Genomic DNA, 20,294 nt, shown 5'->3' on the forward strand with positions numbered 1-20,294 from the left:
AAATTATTTGCTCTCATTTGATCTTATTTTTTAGGGAATGGAGAGTGGGATAGGGTGGTGGTAGTAATTGGTGGTTGGTTGGTTTGTTTGTTTTAAATTTTTTTTTTGTTTTGGTGGTTGTTTTTTTAAGGGAAGTTATTATGAGAGACAGTGTAGCATAGTAATAGAGAATTGTGCTTGGAGATTGAAAGACCTGGTTTCAAGTCCTACCGCTGCCACATTCTAAATTTGTGATCTTTTCACTCACTTAACCCCTCAGTGCCCCATTAGCTCTCTAAAACAGAAGTTCTCAACTCAGGTATGTCTATTCCCAGGAAGGAGGTAACTTTTCTTTATAAAAAATTGATTTGTGTTATTTGTTATGTGTGTCTGTTGGAAGACCTCTAGAATTTATTGAGCTGAGAACATTTGGGGCTTGGAGAACATTTGGGAAGCTACTGCTCTAAAAAAAATTGAAGTTACAAAGAAGATTTATAATGGAAGAAAGGATTCCTTGCACTAATGAAATGATAGATCTGGTCAGAAATATAATAATTTGCAAATTTTATGATCAATATTCATGGAAGAGATAGATGTGACCCAGAATGTAGTAGAATTGAGGCATTATAGTCAGGAAAGCCCAAGTATAAACTCTGCCCCAGGCAGCTCTATAAGACTTTAGTATATTAAGTGATCTGTAAGGTAGGAATCTTCAGATTTAACAAAAATGAGAGCACAGATCCAGAAAAAAAATCCATAGACATAACATGTAATATATTTTTGCTACCTATTACTAGAAACAAGCCTTTACATTCTTTTTGTTTGTCAGATAGAAATATAAGCAACTTCACTATAACTAAACCATGAATCATGAATAAAGATAACTTTGTGATGTAATAAAATTTCATTTTTATAGGTGTTTTTTCTTCTCTTTCCCCAACTCAGATCAAAATTTATTATTAAATTAATTCATCTAATTGTTGTGCGTGTACACACACACACACACATACACACACATTAAACTGGGTCATCTCAATACAAGCCAGCTCCCAATTAGTATGAATAATAGATCTTATGAAATGTTTGCATGGAGTCAGATTTGTACTACCTGAAGTTATAATTATTCAAAACGTGGTGATTGGTTGTAATAAAGGTCTGATATATCTATAAAGTAAGATAATATTTCTAGAACTATGATTGAATTTTTTATAAAATGTTCAAATTCCCTTTTAATTTTGTTCACCATTAAGTTTGTTCACCACAGACTGTAGAACAGAAACTAGAATGCAGTCATCTCTTCAATTCAAAAGGAAGCTTGCCAGGTTACTAAAAGGTACAAAGGGTTAATCCTTTTGGCTTATGAATTGGAATTTTTTCTTTCTCTGCCTATAATACATAAAGACAACAATCTTAACCCAGATGATCCAGCTTTTATATAGGTCTTGCCATAAAAATCAGGAAAACATTTCTTTGAATCCTGTCTCTTACTTGACCTCTTTTAGTTTCAGTTTCCTCATCTGTAAGTTGGGCATAGTAATATCTGTAGTGCCCATCTCACAATTGTATTGAGATATTCAAAAAAGAATATATATGTAAAGTCCTCTTCAAACATCAAATCATTAAGTAAATGCCAAGTATTATCATTATTTAGACTGAAAATTAAAACTTATGATCTCAATTGATTTTTAATCCATATTTATTTCTATAAAATTGCAGTTGTTAATTGAAAAATTAAAATAATTTTGACCATGTAAATTCATGATAGAATTCTCTATGCAAATAATTCATGTGTAGTCTTGATGACACTTTGCTTTTAAAAGTAATAGAAAAACAGGTAAGAAAAAAAAGATAAATATCCTAAAAGGTAAATATTTATGTGATTAAATGGACAGAAGCAATTCATTTCCAAGGCCAGAAATAGTGTTACATATTTATTAAATGATGATTTAAGTCAATTCAATTAAACGCTATTATTTAAGAAAATGTGATAGATTTAGGAAGTACAAAGATTTTATTTTTTTTATTTTTATTTTTTGCTGAGGCAGTTGGGGTTAAGTGACTTGCTTAGGGTCACACATCTAGGAAGTGTTAAGTGTCTGAAGCCAAATTTGAAATCAGGTCTTCCTGACTTCAGGGTTGATCCTCTATCCACTGCACCAGCTAGCTTCTATCTTGAATTTACATGGTCAAATATTATTTTAATTTTTCAATTAACAATTTCAATTGATTGAAGAAGAGAGATAAAAGGCAATAATGCCAAAAGAATATTTTATCTCAACACTGATAAAAAAAAAATTGATCTTAAAGAAAGGATTCATAGAAACATTTGGTCACAAATCTCCAAGAATAAAATAAGTAAAAAAAAATTGACACCATAACGTAGGAAATAATGCAAGAAGCTTCCCTAAACTTCTGAATGCAGAACTCAAAAGCACTAATCAAAAGAATATATATATTGGCTTCAGAAAAAAGACCTACACCTCAAACTTCCAAGACAGAAGAATTTAACAATTCCAGTGAAAAGCACCAAATTATGCAAGTAGCTAGAAGACCCTTAAACAAAAGGACATTCAAATAACACAAAACTGTTATGCAGTCCACTTGGAGTCACAGAAGGAAATGGAATGTTATATTTGGAAAAACGAAAATACTCAATATATAACCTCAAATAATATAACTTGTAACTTAAACATAATCATCACTAGGAAAAAATGGATATTGAATAAAAATGAAACATTTGAGCCATTAAAGAAGAAAAACGAGCAGAATATTTTACTTGAAAAAATCCCAAACAGCAGAAATACAAGAATGAAGTGTAAATAAATAAATAAAACTGTTGGGATGGGGAAGGATACCTCATTTCTAGAGATTATCTTAAATAATAAATAAAAAAAGAAAAACTAACTTCTCCATCTGATTTTTAGAAGGCGTAGAAGGAATGGAACCATTAAGCAATTTTCTAAGTACACTAAGGAACAAACATAAAAACAAAGTGTAAAACAATAGGACAAATTATGTTGGAAAATCGGAACTGAGATATAGTATATACCCCACAACTCCTCTTATGGGTAAATCACTGAATTTTATTGCATAAAATTCCAGAATGAGAAGGTAGATAAATGGAGAAAAGGTGCAATGAAGGATGGGGGGAGGAGAGAAACATGTGGTATGAACAGATTAAAGGAAATAAGTTTGAGCTTCTTAAAGAGAATAAGTACTAAAGGAAAAAGGTAGCAAAGGAAAGACAAGAAAACTTAAAGGCAGGGTTCTACCAAGGCAATAATATAGAAATTGATTAAATGTCAGAACTCAAATTTGGCACAAAGAACATCTGTCATGCAGATTTTTAATGAAGGACTGAAAGTTCAAATTAGAAATTGAAAATAATTGTTGATGAAGAGAATAAGATAAATTCTTTGGAAAACAGTATAGAAAAAGGAAAACACTAATAAAGGAAGTTGAAAGAAAGAAGAGGAAGGGAATATAATTTATTTGAACAGGAGAGGAAAAAGAGGAGGGGGGAAGAATTGATTTTAAGAAAAGGAAATAAGTAAAACTTTTAAATTGCCAAAACTAAGGAATGAGTTGACAAGTGGGAGAGGGACAAAGAAAGCTATCTTATCAAAATAAATTAAGCAAAACAAATAACAAGGGTAAAAGACATAGGTAAAATGCCCCCCAAAATAATCCTAATTTTAAAAAAAACACTTAAGACACTAATGAAAAAAATATAAAACCATCTTTAATAATTTTAAATGTGAATTTAATCCATTTTTAAAAGAGCATATGGAAAGTCCTTTAACAGTTTCCTTTAAACCTGAGCTCAAATGCATGCCTTATTCATAAAGCTTTTTCTGGACCCTTTAGCTGCTAGTACCTTCCCCACTTCTCTCCAGATTATATTATAGCAATATTTTATCTATTATATATATATGTATGTATCTATATATGTAGGTATGTATGTATTTGTACATGTTTTCTACTTGTGAGAATATAAACTTCTTTAGTTAGGACATATATTGTTCAGTTTCTGTTTTTGTATTTCCTTACCTAGAACAGCATCTTGCACATAATAGTCCCTCTATAAATGTTTGTTTCAAAAGCATACAGTATGATGACCAGTTCTGATGGACCAGGCCATCCTCAGCAACGAGATCAACCAAATCATTTCTAATGGAGCAGTAATGAACTGAACTAGCTATGCCCAGAAAAAGAACTCTGGGAGATGACTAAAAACCATTACATTGAATTCCCAATCCCTATATTTATGCCCACCTGCATTTTTGATTTCCTTCACAAGCTAATTGTACAATATTTCAGAGTCTGATTCTTTTTGTACAGCAAAATAACGTTTTGGTCATGTATACTTATTGTGTATCTAATTTATATTTTAATATATTTAACATCTACTGGTCATCCTGCCATCTAGGGGAGGGGGTGGGGGGGGGTAAGAGGTGAAAAATTGGAACAAGAGGTTTGGCAATTGTTAATGCTGTAAAGTTACCCATGTATATATCCTGTAAATAAAAGGCTATTAAATAAAAAAAAAAAGAGAGAGAGAGAAAAGCTGGAAAAAAAATAAAAAATAAATAAAGAAAAGCATACAGTATATATGAAACTAAATAAGCATTATTTGCAATGAAGAAATTCTGGAAACTTTACTGCTGAATTCAGGGGAAAAGCAAGGATATCAATCTATTATTGACATAGTATAAGATAAATATAAGTAAAGAGGAAACAAAAATAGCCCTAACTGCAGAAATAGAACAACTAGGTGGTACAGTGGATAGAGTACCAAACTCATCTTCCTGAGTTCAAATCTGGCCTCAGACATTTACCAGCTGTTTTACCCTGGGGAAGTTACTTAACCTTGCTTGCCTCAGTTCCTCATCTGTAAAAAGAGCTAGGGAAAGAAATGGCAAACCACTCCAGTATTTTTGCCAAAAGAAACCCAAATAGGGTCACAAACCAGTCACAACTGAAAAAAAAAATGAATCACAACAACTTTTTGACAATATTATAATTTAGTTAGAAAACCAAAGAGCATCAACAATTTAAAGCAAAAACGTAATCCTGAGATAATATATTTAGTTAATTAACAGCACAGAAAATTGGGTCTCGTCATTTTTGCAGTTCAATCTGGTGCTCATGATGAAGGTTGTGGAAAGAAAAATTCTATTCAAAATTCTTGAAATACTTAAAAGTTATCCAACTAAAAAACTTTCAGAAAGTATACAACTTTGCAGGATTGAAAGAATACAGAGAGACAGAGAGAGAGAAAGAGAGAGAGATTGATTGGGGGGAGGAATGTTGTGCTTTTGTATAGTTAAGTTCACCAGTATGTTAAAAAAATTATAATACCATCTAAATGAATTTGCTGATGCAGTGCTTATTTGTATAAGAGGAAACCAAGTGGTACATTAGGATCTGAAGTCAAGAAGACTAGAATTCAAATCCAACCTCAGACACTTTTAGCTATTTAATCTCTGTCTTCCTCAGTTTCCTTAATTACAAAATAGAACTAATAACAGCATATACATAATAGAGTGTTGTGAGGTTCAAATGAAATATTTGTAAAGCACTCAAGTATATGGTATGATATATAGTAAATAAATGATTATCCCTTCCTCTTAAACCAATCACACTACCAAAAGATTACTTTGTGGAGCTAGAAAAATGAATAAAATTTATTTGAAGGAACATAAGATCAAGTAGTTGGTCCTGGTTTAAAAAAGAAAAAAAAAGATTTATAAAAGAGACTGTTCAAAGCAAGATCTAGAAATAAAATGAATACTGCCTAGTAAACCCAATTATACAAACTATTAGAAGGACTTCTTATTCAACAATAACTGCTGTGAAAAATAGAAAATAATTTGGTTAAAGATAGGTCTAAACCAGCATCTTAAGTGATATACTAGTACAAACTTCAAATAAATAAGTAACTTAATTATAATAATTGTATTATTAAATATGTAATGAATAAATATATTATAAATATAATAATTATTATTATCATATTATAAATGAATAGAGGAGAATTGAAAGTTACATGTTTCACTTGATTAAAAGAATTCAAAATCCAACAAGGATAGTAGAGATCACAAAAGAAATGAACTAGGTCATACAACATACTAGCTATAAACAAGCTTGTTATTTATTACTTAATCATCTAAGTTATTAATAAAAATATTGAATAGGGCACAGACAGAGCAGTATAATATTCTGTAAATTCTCTCTCTCTAGATGGATATCTATTAATCAACATTTTCTGTTTGATCAATCATCTATTTTTTGAAGTTTCAAACATATCTATCTTGCTATATTGTCAGTATTGAGAATTGACACTGAGGAAAGAAAATCTTTTAATATAAAAAACAAATGCAAGATCCAAAAAGAATACCAATCAGACCATTTAGAGTGGGGGTAAACTTTGCCTCCCAATTCCTGAAATGATTATCAACACAATTAAATAATTGGTGTTTATAATAATTACTGAATCCTCAAGAAAAGACATTCTAGTTAAGAAGTGAAAGATAAATGAATTTTTTTAGAAGAATTCTAACCAAAACTGATAAAACCATAAACTACCCATAAATCCTAGATATCCAGAATATTCCCTAAAAGTTAAAGTTAACTGAGCTTTTCTGTGTTTATAGAACAGCATAGAAGGAATGCTAAGCATGGAGCCAGAGACCCAGATTTGATCCCTACACTACATCCTTCCTTCCTCTTTGTATGATCATGAACAAATCATTGAGCTTCCATGTTCTCATTTGTTAGAATATTATTTTATGGGATTGTTAATAGAAAAGCCTTATGAAGTACTAAATTAATGTAATTATTCTAACAAATATTGCTGTAGACATTATTATTTTTCCAAGCATTTCCTGCCTAAAGGCCATGTGAAAGTAAGATACATAGCAGTCATACTATATGTATTTCTGGGGAAAGTAATACTTGGAAAGAAAAAACAAGGAATTAAGGACCTTTGTCAAATTTTGATTGAGTTCCTAGTTTTTAAACTTGCTTCAGAAGCAATAACACTGGGGAGAAGAGAATCAAGAGCTCAGTAATAATAGCTGATATTTAATAATAGCTTTATAAGATACTTCTTATAATTGTATTTGATCCTCACAACATGCTTTTCTGTGAGGAAAGCATAATAACCATTAATATACCCATTTTATACCTAAGGAAACAAATTCAGAGAGATTCTATTCTTTGCCTATTTTAATTAGCAAATATTGGAGTTAATATTCAAACCCAAGTGCTACCTTGCCCAGATCTCTTTACTCTACACCATACTACCTTTTACCAAAACTTTTCTGAAAGCCTGAGTGTTAATAAATCTAAGAAATCCATAGGAAAATAGGGAATTGAGCTTTCCAGTCTATCAGGACAGACTATAGTTCAGAAGAATTTATTTTTGTATGATTCTGATAATTGCCTTATGAAGCTATATTAAGTATTTTACTATAATTGTATTTGACTATATACAGTTATATGGGCTGCTAGATATTTTAATGGATAGAGCACTGGTCTGGGAATCAGGAAGAGTCATTTTCTTGAGCTTAAATCTGACCTCAAATACATGCTAGCCCTATGACCCTACACAAGTCTGCCCTAGTGTCTTCCTCTGTAAAATGGATTGGAGAAGGAAACTGCAAACCATTCTAGCATCTTTGGCAAAAATCCAGATCACAGAGAGTCAGACACAACTGAAATAACTAAGCAACAATAATGCAATTCTAATTGTATATTTTACAGATATCTTAGATCTTCAGAGCTAGCATAAAAGTAACTTGGCAGCGTGATTAAGAAACTCAGAAATCTTGAATTCAAATAGTCTCTCTGATATTTATTGTCTGATCATGTAAGTCACTTAATCTCTCTCTAATCTAATCTCTCTAAACCAGCATCTTCATCTATAAAATAAGGTGGTTCAACTAGATAACCTCAGAGGTTCCTTCCAAATCTAAATCTATGATCCTCTGAATTGAATTGAAAAATAGAAGCTTCCCTAAATGTTCCCCATTTCTAAATGTGCTCAAATGCTAAACAGGTCATAAACTTCAATATGAAGTGAAATAATGTCAGTGTTAAGAGTAGATGAAAGGAACATTTTAGGGGGGAAAGGGTTGGGTTCATCAGTTTTTATATAAATGTCTTTGTGACATCCTAGTCAATGTATGAGAACTGAAAGATCTTACTTAGTTTCTTGGAGTAAATTCCTTCAAAACAGGATATGTGTTAATTTTTTTTGGAGTCACCACAGTATCTAACATAATTCTAGGGACACAAGAAATTCTTGATAAGTATCTATTAAATGTTGACCTTGTTCCTGTAATAGCATGGATTTGAAATCTATGTTTCATTTAGTAAGTATAGATTTAATAATTTTCAAATCCCGTGAAAAGCAGAAGAAAGAGTGTAGATATTGTTTACTATAATAGATCACATGTTTTATATGTTTATTGAGATCTTCCATCATCCTTTATAGCTTCTCAATAGGGTAGGGAATTTCAGTCATGTAGGTTTGCATAAACCAAATAGTTAGCAAAAAATCATAATTCCTATAATTACAATAAGGGATCCTAATCAAAGGTGTTTTTCTTTTTCATCTTAAATTTCTACCTGATGGAAGGTTTTCATAGAACAAATAAAAACTTTATTATGTACATTATTGTGTAGACATTCAACATGAGAATATTTATACAGAAATTTTTTTTCTACTATAGAGGCATTAACAGTAAACCAAGCAATTAAAATAAAGCTTTACAATCAAGTTTTCCATTGGGGGGGTTCCTTTTAGCAAAACTGTCAAAGTGTCAAAGAATTTATTCAAACACATCTGCTCCACACAAGGATAGAACGGGATCTAAAGGTGGTGATATAATTCTAAGAAAGTGAATGCATGAGCTTTTTTCCCTCCCCATCACCTTCACAAGCAAATTGCTTGAAACAACTAACATCTGCTGTTTTGAAGCTAATCTTAGTGTATTGAATGCTCTTAACCATTTCTCAATCCCACAGTCCTTTATCTTGCTTCTCCTGCTGCGTTCCCACCACCCCTGATCCCATTAGCAAACCTTGAGACAGCCTCAGCCTTACCAAAGTGCAGCTTTGGTTTCAGCTGCTTTTCTGCAAGAGGAAGTGAATGTTGGGGGTTTTTCTCTGTGGCACAGTTGTGATAAAGCTGTGGTGGTCTTATCTCTCTTTTAGGTAGTGGCTCTTTATGACTACACAGCGCATCGATCAGATGAGCTAACCATCCATCGAAGTGACATTATCCAAGTGTTGTACAAAGATAATGATAACTGGTGGTTTGGCAGCCTCACAAATGGACAACAAGGTTATTTTCCAGCTAATTATGTGGCTGGTGAAAGTAAGTTTTATGCTCTTTTCCTGATATACTAATGTGGGTATAACTGATGGTCTAAGATTTTTATCATTTTCTACTGTTTAATTTACTGAGCTGATCATAGGATCAGAGATGTAGTGTTGGAAAGGACCAAGAGGTGATCTAGTCTAATACTCTAATTTTACAGATAACAAAACTGAGGTCCAGAGAAATGGTCATTCTTTTCTAAGTAATCTGGATGTGTAAATAATTAAACTGAGGAGTCCATTCGTTTCATGCTTTCCCCTCTAAAAAAAGAAAAAAAAATTAGGATTACTAACACATTAGAAATCTATTGTGCTCTGAGATTGGGTAATATCAGCCTTACTGTATGTAATCACACACAGCCCCCCTCCAGTTATCAATCTTCTTCCCCATCCCCCTTTCCCCAGCAACTTGCTTCACACAATTTCAGCAACTCTCAGCTTCCCACAATGCCTCCTCAGTTCTCGGGTACCTAAGATATCCAAACTCTGTGACTCCCACTTTATAAAGTTGTAGGTGTCAGTCTCAACCTTTTACATGTTAAAACAAAAATACTCTGTCCTCCACAATAGATTGTTTCATTTCCCCAAGTAAATGGAGAGGAAGACTTTATTTTGGAAAATGTAAGATCATCCAGAAGTTTTATATCTGACTTTTTGACAGCTGTGGACTATCAGATCTCCAAAGGTGGAAAATAAAACTGACATTAATATAAATTGGACTTGAAAAGAAGAAAAAGGAACTTAAAAACAACCCTTCTCACAAGGGAAGTAAATTAATCTAATATCAGAGTAACCATTGATTCACCAAAAAATATGACAGTGTTAAAAAAAAAAAACACTAAATTAAGAAAGAGGAGATCTAAGTTCTAGGCTCAGTTCTCTGTCATTGACTAATTGTGAGATTCTGTTCTATCACTTGCAGCCCTTTGAGCCTCAGCTTTCATGTATAGAATGAACAAGTTGGATTAGAAATTCTTAAAGCCCCTTCTATCCCTAATATTCTTTGTTAGTAATTGGATGATATATAATCTTAGGATTTGGATGTACTCTTCAAACCCTAAAATTTAGAGATCCCAAATCAAAATGTCATTCAGACAGTTCCCAACCCAATACTGATGGGTTGTATTCAAAGTTTGTTTTTAAATCATCTGGTTCAGGACTCAGGATTATCTTTCCCTGAGAAACAATTAGCTTTTAAAATTACTGTTAGGTTCTCTACTTGTTAAAAATTTACTTAGCTCATAATATAGGTAGCGAAGTATCCCAGTAATCAATGTTCAATCTGGGCTCAAAAAAACCTGAGTTCAAATTTGGCTTCTAACACAAATGATCAAATCACTTAACATCTCTTTACCTCAGTTTCTTTATTTGCAAAATGGGCTTAAAAATATCACCTCTATCTCCTAGGATTATTATGATCATGATAACAGGAGATAATATTTGAAATCTTCAAATTACTTTACAAAAGCTAGTCATAAATTTGTCTCTTTTCTATTTCAACCCATTCCTCCAAGTGTTTATAAAGATATCTGAGTGATGCAGTAAATAGGATATTAGGCCTGAGTTAATATTAGTAGTTCCACGCCTGGAACACAACTCTTATTGTTGTTGTTTGGTCATTTCGGTCATGTCCAACTTTTCATGACCCCATTTGGGGTTTTCTTGGCAAAGATACTGAAGTGGTTTGTTATTTTGTTACCGCATATCTACTTCTTATAGACAACAATATTTAGGACTAGAGATCCCATGTTATTGAATCAAGCATCTCAGGCCAGTCTCTTTTTCCAGTTTCATAATAGATTATTGTTTCTCTCTTACCATGTGACCCAGAAGAACCAGCCCCTCTGCTCCTCATATGTGATATTCCACTACCTTTCTCTACTCCTTTGCACTGGCAGTATGTGGAATATCTTTTTTCCCCGACTTTCACCTCAAAGAATCTTTTTTCCTTCAAGATCAAACTCAACCACCACTGCTTATAGGGTATCTTTCTTGATTCCTCTCATCTTTTACTATCTTTCCTACCTAACTACTTTGTATTTTGTCAATTTGTATTTTTTACACATTCACTTTGTATTAATACAAATACACATTTTATTTTTACCCATTAGTTTTTCAGTTTTTCTAAAAGCCCAGTTATGAATCAATCTATAGTTATGGTAGAGAAAAATCTGGTTAAAGGTCACCATTTGTAAATATGAATCTTTTATAATTTGTACTTTTATTTGTTAGCTAGTACATTATATTATGCTATTATAAAAGTGTATTATATGTGCATATGCCTACATATATGTTTATTTGCATACATATATTTATATCTTTTTTTATTTTGTTTGTGTGGATATGTGTATATACACATACACATACACACATACACATAAAACTGATAAAATAGTCATTAACAAAAGAGACTGTCAGCCACATTAGTAAAATCTGCTTTATCTAATCCTTCTCTGATCATATTATTTCCATAGGTCACTGCCTAGATATCTGCATATCACATTTCTGTGTTTTTAATCCTAGAACAATATAAGTCATCAGAGATAGTACAAGAATCTTCTTCCTATTTCTCCACTAAACAAATTGAAGAAGAAAAGAGATCTCTAACTCCACACGAGGTAAATATTTAAGAAAGAGGGAGTTCTTATGCTTTGAATGTACATTTTTCTTCCTATTCTTTCAAGATAAATTACTGATGATTTTTAATTCTTGATGAGATGAGTTCAGTAGACAGATGAGTTCAGTAGACATGTTGTCCTCTGTCCATGTGCATGCAGAGTGTGTCCTCCTCCAAACTCTTTGGTTGCCCCGAAGGAGCTTACATTCTCTCTGGTTAATAAAATAAGAAAGAATTAAAGTACTTGAGGACTCTGGGTTCCTCAAGACTCTGCCAAATGAAGCATGTTTTCTGGAAGATCCTCCAGTCTAGGCCTATGACAAATTGTGTGTCTGTCATCTGGAGACCATGCTAGTAAAGTTAAGAGACCATCACTTGAAAATTAGTGATGAATCTTTTCAGCCACCAGAACTACTGAAGATAACTTGCTTCATTGTGCAGGGGGTGAAAAGGGATTGGAGGGTTGGAAACTGCATCAGTAGAAGGAATATCTATAGAGATAGAGTCATAAATGTTCTGAAGAATTGAAACAAGTTATATTAAAATACTATAGTACATCCTGGAATCTTTAGATGGGGAGAAAGGAATGTGGATCAGAGTAATTAGAAAAGGGTTTTTAGAAGCGTTATACACACACACACACACACAGACATATACTTATAAACATATATATTTATAGTTATACATATAAATATATAGTTATATCATTATTGTGTTTAGGGATTGATTCTTTTTATATACAGATTCATACAGTGTAATTCCTATTTAGTATATTTTGTTTCTACTTAGAAAATCCTGATGTATACAGATAGTATGTGACAAATTGTTAAAGAGAAATAAGAAACAACTTGTAGTTTTAAATAAAATCACAGAAGACTTGGGTTCTAGTTCCAGCTTTATCATATTATCTGTGTGACATTGATCAAATCACTTAGCCCTTCTATTCCTTGGTTTCATCCGAAAATAATACAAGGGAAATCAGTGGGCCTCTAAAACCATTTTGAGCTTTAGAATTCTGTTTCTCTATAATATTCCTAGGCAGGAAAAAGTTTTAAGAAGATAGCAGAGCTGTACATATGTAAAAGGAAGTCCATGAGAACTCTTGTTAATATGCCAAATAACCAAAGACCTCAAGAATATAGTGAGTCATGAGGGCTTAGAGCCAGGCCCTTAAGAAATGTATGACTGATCTTCTCAGCATGATGAGAATCGCATATGATCATATGCTAGGTGTCCCCAGAGTCTTAGTGCAGTTTTAAACTTTAAAAGCTATATAAGCTATTAAATTTCAAAATAGCTATTTAAGGTAGTAAAGCTTAAAACTATACTAAAATTCTGAGGATACCTTTTATTTACTTCAGTAAAATAGGTTTTATTTCAGAGGAGCAGACATTTAAGTGATTTTTCCCAATCTCTCAACTAGTTAGGATTAGGATTAGAACCAGACTCTGGTGCTTTGCTATTAAAACTAATACTTTCAAAACTATGAAACATAATTTGTACCATTATCTAGCTCTCTGTGGGTCTCTCTTTATATCTCTGTGTGTCTGTGTCTGTGTCTAGTGTTTGTCTCTGTCTCTCTGACTCTCTTTTTCTCTCACTCTTATTTTGTATTTTTTTCATTGTTTCTGACCTTCTTGACATAATATTCCAGAATTGTACTCCATAAACTCCTATTAAAACTTGGTAGATTTTTTTTCCTTCTACACAAACTCAAGACTAAAAAACAAAATTATATCTTGTAACAGCTTGGCAGCTGCCAAGTCTTAAAAGTTCGTCCAAGTGGAACACACCTGCTCTCCTGCTGAATGTGCCAGGTACCTTCCAACATTGCATTGATTTCATTGAAAGGTTGGTGGCTGAGAACAGCACATATGTTCTGGCAAAACTACTATTTGAGATATAGAGGGGAGGAGACTAAAAGGGATTCCACCAAGGCCCAAGATCCTGAAGTTAGCAGACACAGAGTTAAATCCCCTAAATCTTCAGAAACCCTTGCCCAGGCAGGTGGGAAGGACTATGGAAATGAAGCTGAGAGTTTGCCTGAAGGTTCATTCCGCATTTTCTATGGAGGAGCCTTTAACTACTAGGCTGATAAACAGAGGAGAAAGTATTGATGCTATCTGGAAGGACAGAAATTCAAGAGCTTTGAAGAAAGTAGGGCTGATAGGGCTTGGCTAGTTTTCTCTTTGAGGTTTTTGCTTTGTTGTATATTAAATATAACCTTAATTATCTACTCTTAGGGAGGAAACTTAAAATTCAGCTTTTTAGTAATAATGATAATTCATAGTCTATAGAGCTTCAGGATTTACCAAGCATTTTCCCCAGAAGTGCCCTGAATGGTAAATATTCCAATTATTCTTATCACCATTTTACAAATGCAGATACCAAGGCTCACAGATTAAAGGATTGCCCTTCTCTAGTAAAGTTGGAGCCAGGATTGAAATCTAGATCTTCTGTCTCCAAGCCTGCTTACTTTTGTCAGACTTCTTATTTTTAATTCCCCCAAGTATCAACAGATTAGCAAAGCTCTCTGTCAACCTCTTTTTCAACAGATGCCCACGAGCACACACACACACACACACACACACACACACCACACACACACACACACACACACACACACACACTACATCCAGAGATACAAGCCTAAAAAATCATTGGTAAATAAAATTTAGAGTTATTTCTGGGCCTTACAGAAAAGCTGACATTCATATCCTCCAGCATTTTTGCAAATAACCCTAGTATTGTCCAAATAAAAATACTCACAAAAGACTTTCCAGGACGATTTGCATTTATGTAGTACTTTATAGAGTTTACAAAGCACTTTTCTTCAAACCACCCAAAAAGGTAGGTAATGCAAATATCTCCTTGCTCACAGGTAAAGAAGGCTTTGACATGCCCAGGGTCTTATTTTTGGTGTAGATAGGTTTTTCAGATTTCAAAACTAATATGCTTTCTACTGTTAAAAGGAATTATATTTTATACTTAAAATTGTCAGAAATATGAGCTGTCAGAATACTGAATCAAAATTAGCTTAGTGGGTACTTTGATTCAATTCAATTCAACAAATATTTACGAAAAGCCTACTAGGTGAGTAGTACTATGATTTAGTGCTAGGTAAAAGATAAAAGGCAACTAGGGAGCAGCGCCAGGCATAGAGTCAGGTAGACAGCTGGGGAAGGGTCGGGGTATTCAGGGAGGACTAGCATCTCTGGGGTGAAGGTTTGGGATTCCTTTTTTTCCCACATTTGGTGTCCACCTGATTCGCACCAATTCTAACATCTAATTCCAAGAACTTGTAGCTTGCTTAGTAGCCATATCCGAAAGAGCTAAACTAGGTGGAGGGTAACCAACTGGTATTAAACCCATCAGTAAATGAGGGGGTATCTACTCCAAGCATGTGAAGACTTCCCCAGTGGAACAGGTGGATGAGAATGGCCATGCAGGCAATTTAAACAGGCTCTATGGAGCATTTAGAGCTTGATCAGACATTAAAGACAACAAAGTCATCCACTACATCTGGTGCATCACCACTCATCTTGACTTTGGTCTTGATGACTCTGGAAAAGAAACTGGGCTTGACAACTTTGTGCAGCTCAGTCTTATTTAAATCCAATTTACACGAAAGTCAAGACATCACCCCCTGATATCATTGGTCTTCTTCAAATTTAAAGACTGAACAACGACCCTGGGCAAGTCACTTCACCATGCTTGTCTCAGTTTCCTCACCTGTAAAATGAGCTTGAGAAGGAAAGGGCAAACCACTCCCATTATGTTTGCTAAGACCCCATATAGAGTCTTAGATAGTCAGAAACAATGAAACAACAACAACAAATGCAAAGATCAATAATTTCTCCCATAAGAAACATTTTACTGGGTGATACATAGATCAGTAATACATAGAACAGTAAATATAATATGTACAGAAAATAAATACAAAGTAATTTCTGGGGGAATGGCTCTATCAACTGAGAATCAGTCAAGCCATGTACTGAATTGAGATGTAATGTGAGCCAGGATTCTAAGAGAAGAATGTTAAGAAGCATTCTAGGCAAGAGGAAATGGCTTGGACAAAGGCAGGAAGCTAGAATGTCATGGAGGTTGGGGTAGGGATGAGGATAGGAAGGAGGATAGGAAGAGATCAATATAAAGTACATGAGGAAAAGTAGCAAGGAGTGTCTGGATGGATAAGAGTAGAGCCAGATTATAAGGGGCTTAAATGCATATTACAGTGATTTATATTTTAACCTATATATAAAGGTGAACTTTTTGAGCAGGAAGTGACATATCTACTGTAATCTATTTAACATGTATAGGACTGCTTGCCATTTTGGGGAGAGGGTGGAGGGAGGGAGGGGAAAAATCGGAACAGAAGTGAGTGCAAGGGATAATGTTGTAAAAAATTACTCTGGCATGGGTTCTGTCAATAAAAAGTTATTTTAAAAAAATAATAATAATAGAATATCAGTTTAAGAGAGAAATTAGAAGCAAGGAGACCAATAAGGAGGCTACTGAGGTAATCCAGGCAAGAAATGATGTCTTGGATCAGGATAATGACTGTAAAGGGAGAGAAGGGCATAGATATGGATCAATATTGTAGAGGTAGAGTGGGCACAATTTGGAAATTGAATATGGTTGTACAGGAGCCTGGGGAAGGTACAACATTAAGGGAGAGAAAAGTATGGAAGATGATTCCAAGTTCCTCAATCTTAGATACTAGAAGAAGAGACTTAACTGAACTTAAGAAAGTTAGGAAGCAGGATAGGTTTACAGGAAAAGATAGTGAGTTCTATTTTAAATATGTTTAGTTTTAGATCCCTAGTAGAGGTACCCACGTAGAAATGTTGGATAGTTACATTCATGATTGGAATTCAGAAAAGAGATGAGGACTGGCTATATAGAATTATCTGATTAGTGATGATAATTAAAGCTGAATGAGCTACTGAGATCAATAAAGAGAAAGAATTTATATTCTCTTTATAAGAGCAGAAAAGAGGGCCTAGGACAGACGTCTGGGATATAAACATGCATAAAGGATTGAACATTAATGATGATCCACCATCAATGACAGTAACCCAAAGTGATCAGAAATTTTATTGTTTCAGATAAATTTACATTGATAACCATTTATTTTGGTTTATTTGAAGAAGTTCCCTAGAAAAGATATAAAAATCAAATGTGTTTCCTCTTTCCTAGTTATTCTTTTCCATGATTTGTAAATGTTTAGGTATTATTTAAAAGTTCTATTAAATATTTAGAGTTTCCTTCATACACATTTTTAAAGAAATGCATTTAGGTCTGTACTGTATCAGTAACAAAGGAATCTCTTGCCCCTCAAAAGAAAGATCTACAGGTGAGGGCCATAGTGACACAGGAATGAAACCAAGATTAATTCACAAAGGTCAGAGCAACATAACACAACAGAATTTATAAAAGCAGAGCCAAATCAAAACTGGATGAGAGCCATTACAGCTTACTTAATGACTTAAAAACAAAAATACATTGGCCTTGTTCCCATGTGTCTGAGAATGAACCTCCCAGACATATGTTTCATGAAAGGAGGCTTATGGGAGAATTTCTGGTGTAACAATGTAGGTAAAATTGGGGGAGGTAAGCAGAATGCTGTAAGAAATACAATGATTAGCTTGGTATCAGGAAAATAAAGTGTTTGGGGGCTTTGAGGACTTGAAATGAAATCCTAATAGTGTTCCTTACTATTTGTGTGGCCTAGAACTTAAACCCCTAAGGGGATCAATTTCTTTATCTATAAAACTAGGCAACTGAGCTAGATAATCTCCTCCCTCTGAATTTATGATAATTAGGATCTCGAGACCTCATGGAACCTCATATTTCATTCTAGCCACATGAAGCTTAAGAGAATTTATTTACATTTATTTTGAAAACTTCTCCAAATTAATTCAAAATCTCTATCCTGTCCCTGAATTTATCCATTAGGTGTAAACTTCTCTGCAAAGGGGTTCTACAGTTTATCAATTTATCTTAGTTGCCACATGAAGAGCTTCATCCCCTCTACTCAAAGGTATAAAAGAAAGAAGATGAGTTCAGATAACTCAGAAGTTCCCACAACAAAAAAATTGGATTTAGAAGTATGGAAACTTGCTCTTATACCACATAATAATTTAGGGATAGGTCTTGTTTTCCATTCTTTCCACCCAGTGCTTACTAAATTTCTATGGGTCTGGATTTAACAACTTATTTCCATGATCAAATTTTTACTGTGAACAGTATTTTTATATCCTACAAATAATCAACAACTTCATAATAGTTCTAGCAAACTGTTTCTTTCGTTAACACAGTTTGTGCAGTATTCCATTGTCATTGATGTTCATTTATGACTTTTTCCATAACAGGTATACAGAAAAACATTAGAAATATCATAATGAGTCCAAATAATGATCTGTTCAAATCTACTTGTACTTAAAAACCTAAGAGCTGAATTTCATGATAGTGTTTCCAAAAATGAATCCAAATATTTCTGACTTCTCTTTAATCTATTACACATATGAAACACAGGAGTTAGATCTTTCCATGTAGCATTTATTTTCTGGATTGTGGATAGTGGCAGTAGCTGTTACTCTCAGAATCAGTTACTTTGTCTTTCAGTGCTGTATCTGAAACTCTTTTCTTAAGCTCTTAATCCACACTGACAGTCCAAAAAGCATTTGTGAAGTACCTCCTATTTGCCAACCCATGTGCTAGGGACTGGGGAAACAGAGACAAATGAAACAGATCCTGCCATCCAGGAATTTACATTCTAGTGTGAAAAGACAACTTTATAAAAATATATAAGATATGCATATTTAAATACATATATGTGTGTATATAATGTATTTCTAAATATATACCTTTACATGTATATAATGTATTTCTAAATATATACCTTTACATGTACACATATATATACATTATACTTGTATGTATTAATATAGTTATACAGACACACATACATATGTATAGAGGATCACAGTCAGGTATAAGACCCTTCAGCCCAGAAGGAACCTGCTAACAATGTCTGGTTCAGCTCCCCATCTCCCCTAAGGGCTCTCCACCTTCCTGAGAAGTCAGGGGGAGGTGACAACCTGTGTTGAGATTGAAGCAAAGTGATACCAGGTGGAAGAGTGATAGATACCAGGTGGCAACTACATAGAAGTTGTTTATGTGGTCCCACGTGCACAGTGTTGTTTTTGTTACATTATATAAAGGGGAAAGTCCTTGAAATAAGTGGACTTCATTTTTCCACCATCCTTGGGTGTCCCACCTCATCACTTCTCCACTAGGAAGGTATATTTTAATCACCCTGGTGTGGGGGCTCTGGAAAGCAATGGTATATTTTGTCATTCCAGCTTGGGGTCTCTAAAAAGCAGAACCCAACAAATATGTATGTATAGAATATTTTGAGGACATTTAACATTTAAAAACTAATAGGTTTCCTAAGAGTTAGGAGAGGTTTCCCATAGGAAATGGCACATCAGCTCAACCTTGAAGTGAACTAGGGATTACAGAGGTAAAGATGGGGAAGAATTGTATTCCATGCATGGGTGACATAGCATGCTGAGTTTTGGGGATTAGGAAATGGGTTAGTTTGTTTAAAACAAAATGTGGGTTAAGAAGAATAAGGTAAAATAAGACTGAAAAGATCAGCTGGAGTCAGATTATGAAAGACTTTAAATATTAAGCTAAGGAGGTCATATTTTTATCCTGGAGATAATAGGGATCCACTTAAGGTTTTTGAGTGGAGGAAGTCATACAGTCAAACTTTTACATTAGTAACATTATTTTGGCAAATGAGTGTAATGTATTGAAAAGGGGAAAAATTAGAACCTGGGAAGAGGAGGAAGTTAGCAGACTTCTAATAGTCCTAATAAGGGGGAAATAGGGGAAAGACCATGTGAATTGAAAAAAGGGGGCAGAGAAGAAAGATATTATGGATATAGGACAGATACTTCTTATCCCTAATTGGATATGTAAGATGAAGGAAAGATTAAAAGTTGAAGATAAAGATTAGTCCTTCCTGAAATCTTGGGAGATAGCTCAGAGATAGGCACCTGAGGGAACTAGGAACTGGATGAGCAATTCAGGGGAAGTGTCAGGTAACTATAAGCTGGGGAAAATTATACATAAAATAGTGATATGGAAAAGAGCCAGTTTGTTCAAGAATTATTTTCTAGAATCACCCACCACTTTAATAGCACCTTTCTTTTCTAAGCACTTTATCTGAAATGATGCATAGTTGGAGTAGGATATGTTTCATTGCCTCAAATTGAAGTCTTTTGCAGTTCCAGAATTC

At 33.8% G+C, this 20,294-nt stretch overlaps 1 protein-coding gene across 3 annotated transcripts in view; it reads left to right on the forward strand.

Moving 5' to 3' along the window:
• The window catches only part of AHI1 (Abelson helper integration site 1), a 225,303-nt gene that overhangs the window by 179,118 nt on the left and 25,891 nt on the right, over window positions 1–20,294 (forward strand). The window contains exons 22-24 of one of the 3 annotated variants that reach the window (XM_031964226.1): window positions 260–298; window positions 9,202–9,364; window positions 11,890–11,984. In XM_031964226.1, coding sequence (XP_031820086.1) covers window positions 260–298; window positions 9,202–9,364; window positions 11,890–11,984 — 297 coding nt within the window. Of the gene's footprint in view, window positions 1–259; window positions 299–8,791; window positions 8,864–9,201; window positions 9,365–11,889; window positions 11,985–20,294 lie in introns of all 3 variants that reach the window. The other 2 variants (XM_031964225.1, XM_031964227.1) reach the window with 2 other exon arrangements.

Source organism: Sarcophilus harrisii, chromosome 4 (genome assembly GCF_902635505.1).
Source record: "Sarcophilus harrisii chromosome 4, mSarHar1.11, whole genome shotgun sequence".
In the NCBI taxonomy this organism is placed as follows: domain Eukaryota; kingdom Metazoa; phylum Chordata; class Mammalia; order Dasyuromorphia; family Dasyuridae; genus Sarcophilus; species Sarcophilus harrisii.